Raw genomic sequence first — 15,961 nt, 5'->3', positions numbered from 1 at the left:
CCCACCCCCTCTCCCCTGCTGCCCTCACCCCTCTCTCCCCTGCTGCCCCCACCCCTCTCTCCCCTGCAGCTCCCATCCCTCTCTCTCCTGCAAGCCTTCTGGACTAAATTCCTCTTCTCCCATCTTTGGCCCTGTACCCTGTGCTGAGCTGAGCAAGCTTGAGGGGGACCTCTGCTCTGAGTCTCTGTCTCCTCCCTTGGTGGCTTCACCCTCTCACCTCTGAAACACCGTTTAGCTTCCCAGAACAGTCTTGTCCTGGTTCCCGTCCTCCCTGTTCCTTTTCAGTGACTCTAGGGCAGCATGCCAGCGTTCAGTGTTTAAACTCTTGTCTCTCTCTGTTTATTCTCTTACTGATTTCATCTAGTGTCCTGGCTTTAGTATTCTTTCCAGTTTGATAACTCCTTAGTTTACATTTCCAGCTCAGATCTGCATCCTGAACTTTAGACTCATAATCTTATGACCCATTTGACTTCTACTTTCTTTCTCATCAGCATTTCACCCTTAAAATCTTAAAAATAAATATGTGTGTGTTCTCACGCGCACACGCCATGTGTAGGTATGTGTGCAGATATGTGTTCATATGCCTATTCCTGTGTGTGGAGGCCAGAAATAGGTGTCAGGGTTCCCTTTGACTGTGCTCTACCGTGTTTTATGAGACCGTGCCTTCCTGAGCCCAGCTTGCTGATTTGGCTAAGGCGCCTGGCCACAGTAACCTGAGATCCTGCTGGCTCTGGCTCTGCAGCACTGGGATTACCGCTGTGCCTTGCTAACCTAACCTAGCTTTTGTGTGGGTGCTGGAGGGCTGAACTCAAGTTCCCATGCACGTGGGGCAAGTACTGTGCTCGGTGAGCCATTTTCCCAGCCCTTTAACATCAAGCTTAGGGGGCTGCTGAGATGACTTAGCAAGTAAATGGGCTCTCTGAACAAACGTGAAGAGATGATGTCACACTCTAGAACTCATGTAAGACTGGGAGGAAAGGCCTGATTCCACAGCACGAGCCTCTGACCACCAGAGACATGCTGTGGTGTATGTGGTGTGTAGCTTAAAGGTGTTTCAAGAAATTATGACAATTGTCATTTTAAAAGTGAGTTGGGCTGGAGAGATGGTTCAGTGGTTAAGAGCACCGACTGCTCTTCTGAAGGTCCTGAGTTCAAATCCCAGCAACCACATGGTGGCTCACAACCATCCATAAAAATATCTGATACCCTCTTCTGGTGTGTTTGAAGACAGCTACAGTGTACTTATATAATAATAAATAAATACTTGTTTAAAAAAAAAGTGAAGAGTTGCCGGGTATGATGGCACACACCTTTAACTCCAGCACTTGGAAGGCAGAGACATGCTGTGGTGTATGAGGCCCCCCCATCCCCCCCAAAAAACCCAAACAAACCCTCCTTAGAAAACCAAGATCAGGGCAGCAGGATGGCTTAGCAAGCAAAGACACGCACTGTCAAGCCTGATGACCTAAACTTAGTCCCCCGACTCACAGAGTGGCAGGAAAGAAGCAACCTCTATAAGGTGCCCCTTGACCTGCCCCCCCTACTCACACGGGGTCGGGGGGGGAGTATGCATAGGTGTAGTAGGCTTCCTCTATCCATAAATAAATAAAGATATGAAGATGATTTTTAAAAGGAAGAAATAGAACCCAAATCAAGCTAACAAAATATTTTTAGCATCCCTTTCTCAGAAAAGCTGTCTTTGGCCACTGTCTAATGTATATAACACAGTGCCATGCCTCTTGGCTCTTTCCAGCATTGTGTTCCTTGTACACCTGAGTACTTGTGTGCCCTGTTTTGTCTGCCTTCCCTGATGGAGTGGAAACTCTAGGTCTGGCTCAGGAATTAGTGTTTGTTGTGTTCACTCGTGTGTCCGCCATGCCTGGCATTGGCTCTAAGATGGGGTGAATTAGTGAATGAGTCCCAAAGAGAAAATGACCAGAACAGCACAGGCTTGTGTAGCTTAAAGGTGTTTCAAGAAATTATGACAATTGTCATTTTAAAAGTGAAGAGTTGCCAGGTGTGATGGCACACACCTTTAACGCCAGCACTTGGAAGGCAGTTGCGGCTAGCTCTGTGAATTCAAGGCCAGTCAGGTCCATCTCTGTGAATTCAAGGCCAGTCAGGTCTGTGTAGTGAGTTCCAGGGCAACCCTGTCTCAAATAAGAATAAAATAAAGAAAAAAAGCTATGGGCTGGCAAGATGGCTCAGCTGATAAAAGCGCTTGTCTCTATGCCCGAGTTCAGTCCTGCCCCCCCTACTCACATGGGGTTGGGGGGGGGAGTATGCGTAGGTGTAGTAGGCTTCCTCCATCCATAAATAAATAAAGATATGAAGATGATTTTTAAAAGGAAGAAATAGAACCCAAATCAAGCTAACAAAATATTTTTAGCATCCCTTTCTCAGAAAAGGACTGAGTTCAGTCCTGGGAACTCCCATGGAAAGAGTAAAAATGACATCACCCTCACACACCCTCTTCACCCCTCTCTCCTAAACCCAACAGTGGAGAGAACCACTGTGCTGTCTCAGCTCCTTGACATGGAGTTTATCCCCTTGTCCCGAGACTCACACTGGACAGAGGAGAGCAATGGTTTTTGTCACAAGTGTTAGATTCAAAGTACAAATTGAAGTTCATGAAGATTACTCCTCCCCCTGAAGCCAGCAAGTCTGCCTTGTCGTTTCTCCTGAAGAGAGTTTTATCATCTCTGAACCATTCATTTCCTTCTAAAATTAAAAAAAAAAAAAAAAAAGGACAAAATACTTGGGATGGGCACAGAGACATAGCTGATGCCTATGGACCTCTGTGGAGCCCATGATGTCCCACTTCTCCCTCACCACCATGGTCCTCAAAGTCCGACCTGATACACCATTCCCAGAAGCTGGTAACCATTTTCACTCAGCTCCTCCTCTAAGGCTAACAGTGGGGAGAGAAACCTCCAAGGAAGTGAGTTCATGTGGAAATGACCAGAGGGTTGTATGGGAGCTTGTGTATCGCAGGGGATCCGGTCTTGTGTAGGCACATGAGTACTTAGGGGATCATGGTCGGTCATGTGTGGAGACAGGAAGGAAGGCAGCTGCCCAGGTAAAGGGAGGGAGCTTATGTAAGTTGTTTTGAATTATCACTGGCCACAAAGATCAGTAACAGGGGAGGCCTTGATGCAAGGTTGACTGGGTTGCTAGGTAGCTGTCCTCACAGAGAGGTTGCACTGGCCTTTCAGCAAGGACAGGGACTTCCGAGACTGCTACTGGGTTTTGTTATGCTGTGAATGTGGTAGGATCGTTCCTCATGACCTCGTGGCCTCGTGTGGATTTGGGTTTCTCACGGGAGACTGACAGTTACTAATACTGCTTTTCTTTCTCTTAAAACGTGGTGCACATTTGCTGTGCTCTTACCACAGCTGACTGCTGTGTGTGCACATGTGTGGAGGCCAAGGGTCAGTCCTGAGTGTCATTCCTCAGGGGCCAGGTTAGGACTGAGTGTTTTCAACTCTGCCTTGGGCTAGAGATGTAGTTAAGTGAAGAGCACTTGCCTAGCCTTTGCAAACCCTGGCTTGATTCCCCTACCCCCCCAAACACACACACTCTCTCTCTCTCTCTCTCTCTCTCTCTCTCTCACACACACACACACACACACACACACACACACATACACACATACACATACACACACACACACACACACACAGATACACACTGACACATAATATGCCCAGCTATCATGTTTTTGTTTTGTTTTTAAAGACAGGTTCTCAGTGTGTTTTCCCTGGCTGCTCTGAAACTCTATGTAGACAGGGATGGCGTCAAATTCATATAACCTGCCTCTGTCTTTCCATTGCTGAGCTAAAAGGCCACAAAGCTACCTTAAAACAACAACAACAACAGCAACACCCCAGCATTACTGCTTGGCAAACAGGATGATCCCTGTCTGTTGGTTACAGGTGTTACTCTCACTTCCCTGAACCTGCTTGTCATGTTTCATCTCACATTTTAATGTCTCTAGGTTGTTACAGTGATGTGCTAAGTGCTGTAAAGTCGTGCAGCCCCACTTAGTGTGTATTTAAACCATGCCAGCTCTTAGCTCAGTGCTTACAGTTTATTGAGGGTCGGGTGTTGGGATAAAGTACTCAGGGAGAGCAGGAGGGAATTCGTCTGCTCTAGCGACAACCATGAGCCTCAGTGATAGATGGTGGGGTCAGCAGGGTCCAGAATGGTGTGGGCAAGCAAGGCTGTGCATAGGAAAGGCAGAGGCAGAGACCTTTAGTGCAGAAGTAGCCTTGGTGATTGATGAAAGAGCAGGAAAGTCCATCCCGTGTCCTCTAATTTTGAGTCTTCAATGAAGGCTTTAACACGTTAGTTGTGCATTTTGGGGACTTCAGCTAAGGGAAAGGGCACTCTTATCAGCACACTGCCTTTGCCTAAGAATGGTACCAGGGGCTTCGGCAGAGTTGTAATCTTTTGTTCTATTACCAGTTGCTTATACTAAAATCCCTTTTCCTCTTACACTTGGCACGGGCTTGGGAGAGGGAAAGTTTTGTGTGTGGTTTAGGAACTGGCTTTGCAGCTGGGCATGCAATTAGTGGAAGAGCTTGTTAGTATTCAGGAGACCTTGGGCTCCATCCAATAAAATAGAAATAGCCAAAACAAATAAGCAAAGAAAAACATACAGCTGGGCCTTATGCCTGTAAGCCTAGGGCTTGAGAGGCAGAGGCAGGAGGATTTCCATAAGTTTGTGGCCAATGTAGGCTTCGTAGTGAGGTCTGTCTGAGAAAATGAAATCACAAACAAAAGTCAGATATTGGCTAGAGGCAGAGACCCAGGCAGAAGCTGCGGTGGAGCTGCTGCAAGGGAGCCCCAAACACCCTGAAGGTTTCTCTTGGTTGGAACCTTCCTTTTTGCTTGCACATTTGTTCCTAGGTCACATTCGTCCCCTTGTGAATTTGGAGCAGGTGTCAGTGTCTTGCTAGTGATGGTGTGTCTGCACCAGTGGTCCCATTGTCCTGCCATTTCCTCTGCTCAAAGCCTTCCCAGCCTGACCTGAGGCCAGCTCTGCACAGCACTGCTGTCGTCCCTGTACCTGCCTCACAGGTACATTCTGTGAAGGCAGAGGAGCGATGCCGAACACGGGAGGAGTTCCTGGAAAACGTGTTTCCTTTATGTGTGCACACACACGCGTGCATGAGTCCACAGATAGCACATTCACGAACACCAGATGACAGTTTTCACTTTAACAGAACTAGAGGGGCTAGAGAACCTTCTTCCTTAGTGCCATTACTGAACAGATAAACAGAGACACTAAACTTAAATGACAAATCACAGCATTCATAGAATTGCCTGCTTGATGCCACATCATAAATTTAGAAAATATCTCTCAGCCTGTGTGTGTGTACATACATGCGCGTGTGTACTCGTGTGTGCATTAGAGCTCGAATGTGTGTGTAGTGTGTATGTGCACTTGTGTGTCCATGTTGTGTATGCAGTGTGTGTGTGTGTGTGTGTGTGTGTGTGGTACATGTGTCTGGTGGTAAGAGGGCTGCCTCAGAAGTCATGCCTTAGCAACCATCTTCCTTTTTGTTTGGAGATGTACTCCCACTGACCTAGAAATTTGTGGAGAAGAAACCAGCTTGCAGATGTCCACCTGCCTGAGAGTCCGTCTTTCCATCCATTAGAACACGCATGAGCATCATGCCCAACTCTTTCTTCTTTAAGTACAGATGCTAGGAGTTTGAACTCAGCAAGTGCTTGCCTCTGAGCCATCCTCTCAGCCCCTTCCTTTCTTTTAGATTTTTAAGGGTCTTGTTAAGTGTCTCAAACTCAACACTCTTGCCTGTGCCTCCTGAGTGCTAGGATTACAGCAGACAGTACCATCCATGGCTTCAGAGATTTTGATTTTATCTATAGAAGGAGGCTAATGGATGACTGGACGAGATCTTTATGATCCGCCCACCTCTCCTATTTTCATTTATAAAAATATTCTATTGTGTATGGGTGTTTTATTTGCATGCATGTCTGTGCACCACGTGGCTGGTTGGTACCTCTGGAGGCCAGAAGAGGGCATTGAATCCCCTGGGACTGGAGTTGAAGAAGGTTATGAGCTGCCTTGGGACTTCTGAGAATTGATCCCTGGACCTCTGGAAGAGCTCTCAACTACTGAGCCATCTCTCCAGTCCCTTTCCTGCTTCTAATTTTTTTTTTCTTTTAATTTTTAAAGATTCATTTCAATAAGACTTAAAACTCATTCATTTCATGGGCTGGAGAGATGGCTCAGTGGTTAAGAGCACTGCCTGCTCTTCCAGAGGTCTTGAGTTCAATTCCCAGTAACCACATGGGGGTTCACAACCATCTGTAATGGGATCTGATACCTTCTTCTGGTGTGTCTGAAGAGAGCAACAGTGTACTCACACAAAATGAATAAATCTTTTTAAAAAAGAGAGAGATTTATTTCATTATGTATACAGTGTTCTGCTTGTGTGTATGCCTAAGTGCCAGAAGAGGGCAACTAGATCTCATTGTAGGTGATTATGAGCTACCATGTGGTTGCTGGGAATTGAACTCAGGACCTCTGGAAGAGCAGTCAGTGCTCTTAACCGCTGAGCCATCTCTCCAGCCCTAAATTACTTTTTTTAATTTGATTTTTGTGATAGGGCTTTTCAGTGTATAACTTGCTGGCTGTCCTAGAACTCATTCTGTAGACCAGGCTGTTTTCAAAATTAGAGATCTCCCTGCCTATACCTCCCTAGAATTAAAGGCATGCATCACCACACCCAACAAGGCTTTAACTTTTTAAATATCTCGCTTTAGGAAGATGGGGGATGGAACAAAACATTAATCTTTGAGGCTTACTTCATCGACTGTGATTTCTCTAGCAGTAAGTGGGAAAGAGTGATAACAGTGTGATTTCAGAAGAGAGGGATGCCATGGGCTGTTGCATTTGGTGGGTTTTGTCTTGATAACTTACAGTCTAAGTAAAGCTAGGGGCCACTGAGCTTGGTAGATTTACAAAGCAGGTAGATCATTGTGATGTGTAGAGATGGGAAGCAGTGGGCGCATGTGACTGTGGGGGAACCGGGATGTGAAGATGTTTGAAGCACAGGACCAAGTGGATTCAAATGCTGTCTTTCTTACAGTGTGCCCTGGCGCTTCATCCCTACTGTGGTATGTATTGTATATTATATAGTCTTAGTCAGGGTTTGTATTTCTGCACAAAACATCATGACCAAGAAGCAAGTTAGGGAGGAAAGGGTTTATTCAAAATTAGACGTCCACATTGCTGTTCATCACCAAAGGAAGTCAGGACTAGAACTCAAGCAGATCAGGAAGCAGGAGCTGATGCAGGGCCATGGAGGGATGTTTCTTACTGGCTTGCTTCCCCTGGCTTGCTCAGCTTGCTTTTTTATAGAGTCCAAAACTACTAGCCCAGGGATGGCACCATCCACTAATTGAGAAAATGCCTTACAGCTGGATCTCATGGAGGCATTTCCTGAAGGGAGGCTCCTTTCTCTGTGATAACTCCAGCTTGTGTCAAGTTGACACACAAAACCAGTACAAGTGCTCTGTCGTCTTAACTAAAGTTCCTATGTTTAGTGTGCACGCGGGCACCACAGTCAAGGCCAGAATGAACACCAAATGTCTTCTTAGTCTCTGTCCACCTCATTTTTTAGAGACAGTGTCTCTTGCCTAACTTAGAGCTGGCCATTTTAGCTAGACTGGCCTCAGGCATCTATCTCCCTGCCTTCTGCCTTCCCAGGCTAGCATTGAAGGTGGCTTTCACATGGGGTCAGGTCTTTCTGTTTACCAACAGAGACAACAGCTCAGCCCATAAGGTTAAAAAAAAAAGTAAAGTATGTAGTTAAGTTCCTTGTTAACCAGTCTCTGTATGAAGTAGCCTTTTCTGTGATTGATAAATTAATCCTGCCTTATTTTTTACTTATTTTTTTGTCCATATCTCTTGAGTTGTTTTGTTTTGGCTTTTTTTTTTTTAAAAGGATTTATTTTATGTATATGACTACACTGTAGCTGTCTTCAGATACACACCAGAAGAGGGCATTAGATCCCATTTCAGAGGGTTGTGAGCCACCGTGTGGTTGCTGGGAATTGAACTCAGGACCTCTGGAAGAGCAGTCAGTGCTCTTAACCACTGAGCCATCTCTCTAGCCCTTGAGTGGATGAGTTTTAAGTCTTATTTCAGAACTCTGATGGCGTGAGATGCCCTATATGTTTTATTTGAGTCTTGTTAGGAATAGTGAGTGACTAGCTTGCTGTTTCCTTTTGTGAGTCCTTTACTAGTTTTAACAAATTGGTATGAGTTTGAAGATGGTGGAGGAGTAAGTATGCTTTTGTGATATCCTAGTGTGGAGACAGGCAGGCTTTCTTTCTCATGATGCCAGGACGGTTAAATTTACCACAGTTACTAGTTATCTCAGTTGGTAGTGGTAATTCGTTTATTTTTAAGCATCTCAGTTCACTTTCCTTCTTATGAACAAAGATAAATAAATACTGTAAATGCTTGCCTAGCAACCTTTTTGTATCCTTTGATTTTTTTTTGTTTTTTTTTTTGTTTATTTGTTTTGAAACAGAGTTTCTCTTCGTAGACCAGGCTAGCCTCAAACTTAAGAGAGCGGGGTGCCTATGCCTCACACCTGGCTAAGGTGATTTTTAAAGTTCTGTAACAAACATAACTTTAAAGGCATTGAGCAAAGTTCTCTGAGAAATAATCTGTTCCTCCTCCTGATGCTGGTTTTTGTGCTACCATAAGTTCTGTAGGGACAATGGCGGGGTCAGCTTTTTCTTCCTTCAAACACATTCCATCAACAGAACCATGATCTGTACACAAGGAGATGGGGCAGTGAGGCCATATCTGAGTTCAGTTTTGTAGCAAAGTGGAAAGACTGTCCACAAACACCTACATCCACACCATCTGGATTCTGCCATCAACACTTATTACTGGGTTGTTGGTTGTTTTTTTTTTTTTTTTTGCTTGTTTTGTTTTTTTGTTTTTCCTGTCTGTCAGTCCATTAGTGTATCTCGTTTTCAGTCCATTTCAAGAGTTTTTCTGTCCTGTTGGGTCGGTGGAATGGCTAACTTAATGGGTAAAGACATCAGCCACCAACCCTCATGACAGCTTAGAAAACAAGAACTTTCTTTTTTTTTTTTTTTAAAGATTTATTTATTTATTTATTTTATTTTATTTTATTTTTTTGGTTTTTCGAGACAGGGTTTCTCTGTGTAGCCTTGGCTGTCCTGGAACTCACTCTGTAGACCAGGCTGGCCTCGAACTCAGAAATCCGCCTGCCTCTGCGTCCCGAGTGCTGGGATTAAAGGCGTGCGCCACCACGCCCGGCGATTTATTTATTTTTATATTTAAGTACACTGTAGCTGTCTTCGGATGCACCAGAAGAGGGCGTCAGATCTCATTACGGGTGGTTGCTGGGATTTGAACTCAGGACCTTCGGAAGAGCAGTTAGTGCTCTTCCCCATTGAGCCATCTCACCAGCCCAACAAGAACTTTCTATACTGTCACAAAACCTAATTTGTTCATGGGCACTGTAGTAACAATTCTGGGATTGTGGTTTCTTTAAAAAACACAGAAATATAAGAGTGTGCTTTCATTTGAATCACAGGTGTGGATTGCTTCAGGCTGCCTACAGCAGCTATGATTTGCCCCGTGCTCTAGCAGAGGCGTGGTTTTGCCAGCTGTGGCTAGTTTCTGTGATTGTATGATGTTTGGAATTCTGGGAACTTGTTGGGGTATATAAATGTGAGGGCTCCTGAGCGGTAGCTTTGGGGGTTGGTCTTTGGGGGTGGGGAAAAGAGGTTCAGTGCGGTTTATTACTAGATAAAACAAAAGAAATTGGATTCAGGGATCTCTCTCTCTCTCCCCCTCGCTCCCCCTTTCTCTCCTATCTTGTGATGGGGGTGAAACCCCAGGGAGATAAAGGGTGGGGGGAAAGCCCCATAAAGTAGCAAAGACCTGGCTTCAGGCTCCATTTGGACCTGCTGAAGGAGAGGCGGTGAGTTTTCTCAGGCATCACGTGCAGCTCGAGTGCTGACCTTAGGTGATGCACAGTGATAAATCGTGACCTCTTTGTAACAGTCCTGGTTCTTCTGACAGGATCCTCATGGGCAAGCATTCTAAGGGCGCCTGTGCTAACCTCTGCCTTCACTCTTGGGCCTGCATTGTGTCACGTGGCCTTTCTCTCTTTTGCCTTGCCTGTGCAGGAGTTGCCCATCGGAGCCAGAGCAGCGAAGGCGTCAGTTCTCTTAGCAGCTCACCTTCCAACAGCCTTGAGACACAGTCTCAGTCCCTCTCCCGTTCCCAGAGCATGGATATTGATGGTGTCTCCTGTGAGAAAAGGTAACTTGGTGCTCCCTGTCTATAGGAAGGGAAGTCTTCACTCTCTAGTCTCTAGCCAGCTGTCTGAAGTGATAACCCAGAGAGCCATGTTCCTATCACACTAAATACAAACTTCATTCTTAAGTTGAGGTGTTTCTGTTCTAAATGAAATATTGTTTTGATATTTGTTAGCGCCAAGCGTCTTAGGAGCTAGAGAGGTGGCTGTCTTTCCATAGAACTTGAGCTCTAATTCCAAATGTCTTTTATGAGATGTAAGGTATGAGTGAATAAAAAAAAATATGGCCTCATAGTGAACACGAGATACATCTGAATAAATCTCCATGTATAAATGGCAGATAATGCCAGTGTGTGGAACAGTAGTGAGATCTGACAGAAGCCACAGACCTCAGATTGTGTTGAGATACTGAATAGCCATCCATAGTAGAGAATTGTAATTACAGCAAGTACCCGCAAGATTCTTTTTTTGTTTGTTTGTTTTTATTTTTTTCCAAGACAGGGTTTCTCTGTGTAGCCCTGGCTGTCCTAGAACTCACTCTGTAGACCAGGCTGGCCTCAAGCTCAGAAATCCGCCTGCCTTTGCCTCCCAAGTGCTGGGCTTAAAGGCGTGCACCACCACTGCCTGGCCTAATTCTTTATTATTGAAAATAACAACAACAACAGTGTCTCATCCTGGAGCCCTACCTTGTAGTGCCAGAAATAGCTCCCTCCTTATGTTAGGCCTTAGTGCTTCCTCAGTGTCACCACTCTTGGCCTTAGGGGCCACTGTTGAGTAAAGTTAGAGATACTTGAAGTCAAGTAGTTTGGTAACCAAGCTACCATATGACCAATGAGCAGATAGCATGTACCGTGCAGATAAGCCAGGCAAAGCGAGGACTCCCACCTGGCCGAGTGGAGCAGGGTCCAGGACTTCACCCTGCCGCTCAGTAGCATGCACTTCACAACTCTGAGTTGTTGATTAACTTTCGGTTTCATAGTATTGAGTGAGTGAACTGAGTGAAGGGAGCCCATGGACTGCTGTGGATCCTCTGACCCACAGACTACTATTATCTTCTAACCCAATTCCAGTGGTTAGAAGGATTCTAGGATGATGTTGAGTTTATCAGTAGCTATGCCTGTTGCAAATATGTACACACTTAGTAATCTGCCATCAGCATATCACACAAGCGAAGGCTGACAGAGCGCTCGGCAGCAAATTGCCATACCTAAAACCATCCTAGAGGGATTCAGACATGTCTCTCTTAGCCAGAAATACATCAGGGAGAGGAAGAAGGTGACTAAGCATACAGATTAAGCAATGCAGCCAGCAACCTTGATCTAATGAAAAGTATAGAACTTTACATACTCTACAGGCCGAAAGCCACCAGAGTCAGAAGTGTAAGGGCCGTGGGTTCTGACTTGTATGTCAAGCCAGAAAGAAGCAAGTCAGCTGGAGACAAGGTGACTGCTGTGGACAGAAGTGACTGCCGCAAATCCCACACATCTTTAAAAACGAGACATGGCGGAATAGTGTTCTCATCAAGTGTCATCATGGGGGTCGTCTGAATGCATGTGCCGGACAGTCAGTGCTGTAAAGACGCTTGTGTTCTGCACTGTGTAAAAATAGCTTGTCCTGAAAATCCATTCTGCTGATTTCTTCGTTTTTGAAAGTGAGCCCAAGGAAATGATACCTTGGGAAAAACGACTGCAGCACGTAAGACGAACAGGACGCTTATGTGCTGCCAGCTTGGGAGGAGCTGTTAGACTTACAGGAAGAAGGGGGTGGGGGGAGCCAGTGTTACTGTGCTTTCCTGACCAGTGAGCCTTGATGCTGGGAGTTTTAGAAAAGATGAAAGACATGTTTGTCTTCTGTACTTAAAGCATGTCCCAGGTGGATGTGGATTCGGGAATTGAGAATATGGAGGTGGACGAGAACGACCGAAGAGAAAAACGGAGCCTGAGTGACAAGGTCAGTGATGGTGAAGGGCGCTCCGTTTCTCAGTGCTCGCTCGGCTAGGCTGCCCTAGCCAGAGCGTCTGTCTGTCTGTCTGTGGCTAGGCTTGTCCTTGTGAAGAATGCTTAGTCTCCCCGGAAAGTTGTCCCTCGTCAGTCCGAGCTGGCTTGGAACTGGCGTCCACCTGTGTCAGCTTCAGGTGCTGGAACTGAAATCCCACAGTCCAACTTTAGTCTGCTTAGCAGCAGCAGCAGCAGCACTCGGCCCTTTTGTACAGTGAACTCCCTCCATTCTGCTTGACTTGGCTGCATGTTTTTGAGGTTGGTCGGGTGGGTTGGGCTTTTTTTGAGGTAGAATCCTCCTGTTTAGCCCTGGGTAGCCCCGAACTCCTCCCTGTCTAGACCAGGCTGCTCCCTGATGTGTGTGCCTGTTCAACATGTGAGGATATTAAAGACAGGCTGCCATGACTGGCTGGGTTCGTGCTTTCATGAGTAAAACTTAATTTTGTGGCTTTTCTACTAAGACAGTAAATCATATCTTTGGCATATTCTGAAGTAATTAAAACAAGGATATATAAAGTCTATCAGCAAGTAAAAACTCAGGGAGGCCTTTCTGTTTATTTTCATTTGAGCTTTGTTCCCTAACCTCAGGTGGCTTGGGTTTGGGTGGTGCACGCCTTTAATCCCAGCACTTGGGAGGCAGAGGCAGGCGGATTTCTGAGTTTAAGGCCAGTCTGGTCTACAGAGAGAGTTCCAGGACAGCCAGGGCTACACAGAGAAACCCTGTTCAAATAAACAAAAACAAAACAGAAGTTGGACCTTAGCCTCCAGGTTGTCTCTATTCATGGAGTTCTTCATGTTTCTTTTATGTGATAATGTATCCGACATGTAATCAGTGAGACATGTTAATGTTTGTAAAATATCCTTGAGGGAAAGTGGTTATATACCAACAACATGAACCTGGCGCTTGAGAGTTCCGTACAGCACAGCACAGTTAGTAGCGAGGGTGGAAGCACGCCCACGCCTTTGCTTTTCTGGCCAGACTTTTATGAATGAGGACCTCAGCTTCATGGGACACTGATTTTGCAACTTACTTCCCCTGTCCACAAAATCTCACATGTAACTCTGCATGGCTTGAGACTTGGTTTGTGTAGACCAGGCTGATCTTGTGTTCACTGTGTCACCTGCCTGGCTAGATGGTTTTATGCATTTAAAAATATCCTTGTTAATAAATGAATCAGATCAAAACAAAATGTCTTAATGCATGTCTTCTACTACAGATTAACTCTCACATCCTCCCCACTAGGAGCCTTCTTCAGGTCCTGAGGTGTCTGAAGAGCAGGCCTTACAGCTGGTCTGTAAGATCTTCCGTGTCTCCTGGAAGGACCGCGACAGAGATGTCATCTTCCTTTCTTCTCTCTCTGCGCAGTTTAAACAGAACCCAAAAGAAGGTGGGACTCTTTGTCAGAGCAACGTCATACGGGATGTGAGGCCGTGTGGGTCTCTGTCCTCTTGCTGTGGGACTGCAGTTCCGTGTGGGTCTCTGTCCTCTTGCTGTGGGACTGCAGTTCCTGTTACGGGGCTGCTTCTGGTGGGGACACAGATGTGTGGTCACTTTCTTCCCTGATAGTATTGCTAAGTGATTTTTAAATTTGTCTTTATGTATGTGTGTGTGCTGTGTGTATGGTGCATGTATGTATGCTCAGGTACCTCTGGAGGCTAGAAGAGAGCGTTAGATCCCTCCCAGGAGTTGGAGTTACACAGGGTTGTGAGGCACCCAGTGTGGGCGCTGGGGACCAAGGTGGGGTCCTGTGGAAGAGCAGCAAGCTTTTGTAACTGCTGAGCCATCTCTCCAGCCCTGATAGGTGATTTTACAGAAGAAAACTAAATAAGTGAATGGTTTTCCCTGTCTGGGGCAGGAAGTTTTCCTTTATGGTAGAAGACTCTTTGAGAAGGCATCAGCTCCTGTAGGGTAGAAGCGTGCTGAGTGGGCCCCAAGACTCAGCTGCCCGCTTGCATCTGTAGTGCAGCGAGCTTCTTTCTGCATGTCCTTCATCTTCTAGGATCTGAATGCTTCCCAGGTGATTTGCAGACAGTCGAGTGGGATCTTTTTATCACATTACTCAGCAAACTGGAAAATGATTATACTTTGTTGTCCTAGGGCTCTGTTTTAGGAGGTCAGCTGTGCTGAACTATACTTAAAATAATCAAATGCTTTGTAAGACAGCCTTATTGAGCACTGTGGCTTTCTGTTTCTTTAATTGCTTGCAGCAGGGGTAGTCAGTGTGCTGCAGGCTTTGTGCTTTGATTTACACTGGCATATAATGCAGTTTTTGTGACTCTCTGCTCATGGATGTATTTAGGAAGGTGTTTTGTATAAGATGTGTTTTCACTGAAGCAATCGCTGTTAGCGTGGTTACTGTTACGTTTTATTTGGCCTGTCTTCTGCGAGGGAGTGAAATTTCTGTGTTCCTGGAAGGTGGGTCGGTTTCTGATGGGATAGCCTCTTAGTACTTGTAGTTGTGAAGAGCTGAGCAGCCTTAGGTTTTAAAGACTTGCCACTGGATACTCTGGCTGTCAGCTCTTAAGGATCTCACATCTCATAACGCCTTGTACACATCAGTGGTAATCTTTAGTGCTCTGTGCAGGCTGGGTTTGTGTTGACTTGACACAAGCAGGAGTTGTCACAGAGAACAGAGCCTCCCTTGAGGAAATGCCTCCATGAGATCCAGCTGTAAGCCATTTTCTCAATTAATGATCAAGTGGGGAGAGGGCCCAGCCCATTGTGGGTGGTGCCATCCCTGGGCTGGTAGTCCTGGGTTCTATAAGAAAGCAAGCTGAGCAAGCCAGGGGAAGCAAGCCAGTAAGTAACATCCCTCCATGGCCTCTGCATCAGCTCCTGCTTCCTGACCTGCTTGAGTTCCAGTCCTGACTTCCTTGGTGATGAACAGCAGTATGGAAGTGTAAGCTGAATAAACCCTTTCCTCCCCAACTTGCTTCTTGTCATGATGTTTGTGCAGGAATAGGAGCCCTGACTAACACATTCTCTAACCAGATGCAACTGCCACAGAATAGGGCTTTGGTTCAGTGATATCCAGAATGTGTCCAAAGATCAACAGTGATCAACTAGGATCTGCAAAAAATGAGAAAGGAGCTAGAGTGTAGAATCTGCTTCAAAAACCAGAGGGTGGCTCAGTGTGGAGCCTTGGACTCTGTAAAGTGTGTGCTGGCTGAGAACCACTAGCTCAGCGGCATGTGGTATGGTGTATATGATAAGGGCAGTTCTGGTAGCGACTGGCTCCTTCTACAGTTAACATTTATCAACAGTAGCTCCCTGACTGCACTCTAACTTGATTTCAATAAGATTTAATTTTGGGATAGTTTTATATTTATAGAAAATGATTGGAGGCCGTCCCGAGAGCTCATGCATATGCTTCCCTCAGTGTCCTCTCATGTAGCAGTCTGTACAGTAGAGTGTGTGTGCCCAGACTCGGACGGGACTGTGCACTGAGCCAGTGCGACGTCTCCTCAGCCTGGTGGCCTGAGTGCCATCCCCAAGAACCCGTGTGGGTGGATGGAGGTCTCTTGAAAGAACCCGTGTGGGTGGATGGGGGTCTCTTGGAAGAACCCGTGTGGGTGGATGGGGGTCTCTTGGAAGAACCCGTGTGGGTGGATGGGGGTCTC

General features: G+C 45.9%; 1 protein-coding gene across 2 annotated transcripts in view; it reads left to right on the top strand.

The window, feature by feature from the left end:
* The window catches only part of Ube4b (ubiquitination factor E4B), a 104,670-nt gene that overhangs the window by 30,597 nt on the left and 58,112 nt on the right, over positions 1-15,961 (top strand). For both annotated transcript variants that reach the window (XM_021161159.1, XM_029475722.1), the window contains exons 3-5: positions 10,213-10,348; positions 12,206-12,293; positions 13,584-13,728. In XM_021161159.1, the coding sequence (XP_021016818.1) occupies positions 10,213-10,348; positions 12,206-12,293; positions 13,584-13,728 (369 nt within the window). The remainder of the gene's footprint in view (positions 1-10,212; positions 10,349-12,205; positions 12,294-13,583; positions 13,729-15,961) is intronic.

This window comes from Mus caroli, chromosome 4, assembly GCF_900094665.2.
Source record: "Mus caroli chromosome 4, CAROLI_EIJ_v1.1, whole genome shotgun sequence".
NCBI classification, from domain to species: domain Eukaryota; kingdom Metazoa; phylum Chordata; class Mammalia; order Rodentia; family Muridae; genus Mus; species Mus caroli.
The sequence above is the reverse complement of the archived record's forward strand: the minus strand, read 5'-3'. Positions and strand labels throughout refer to the sequence as shown.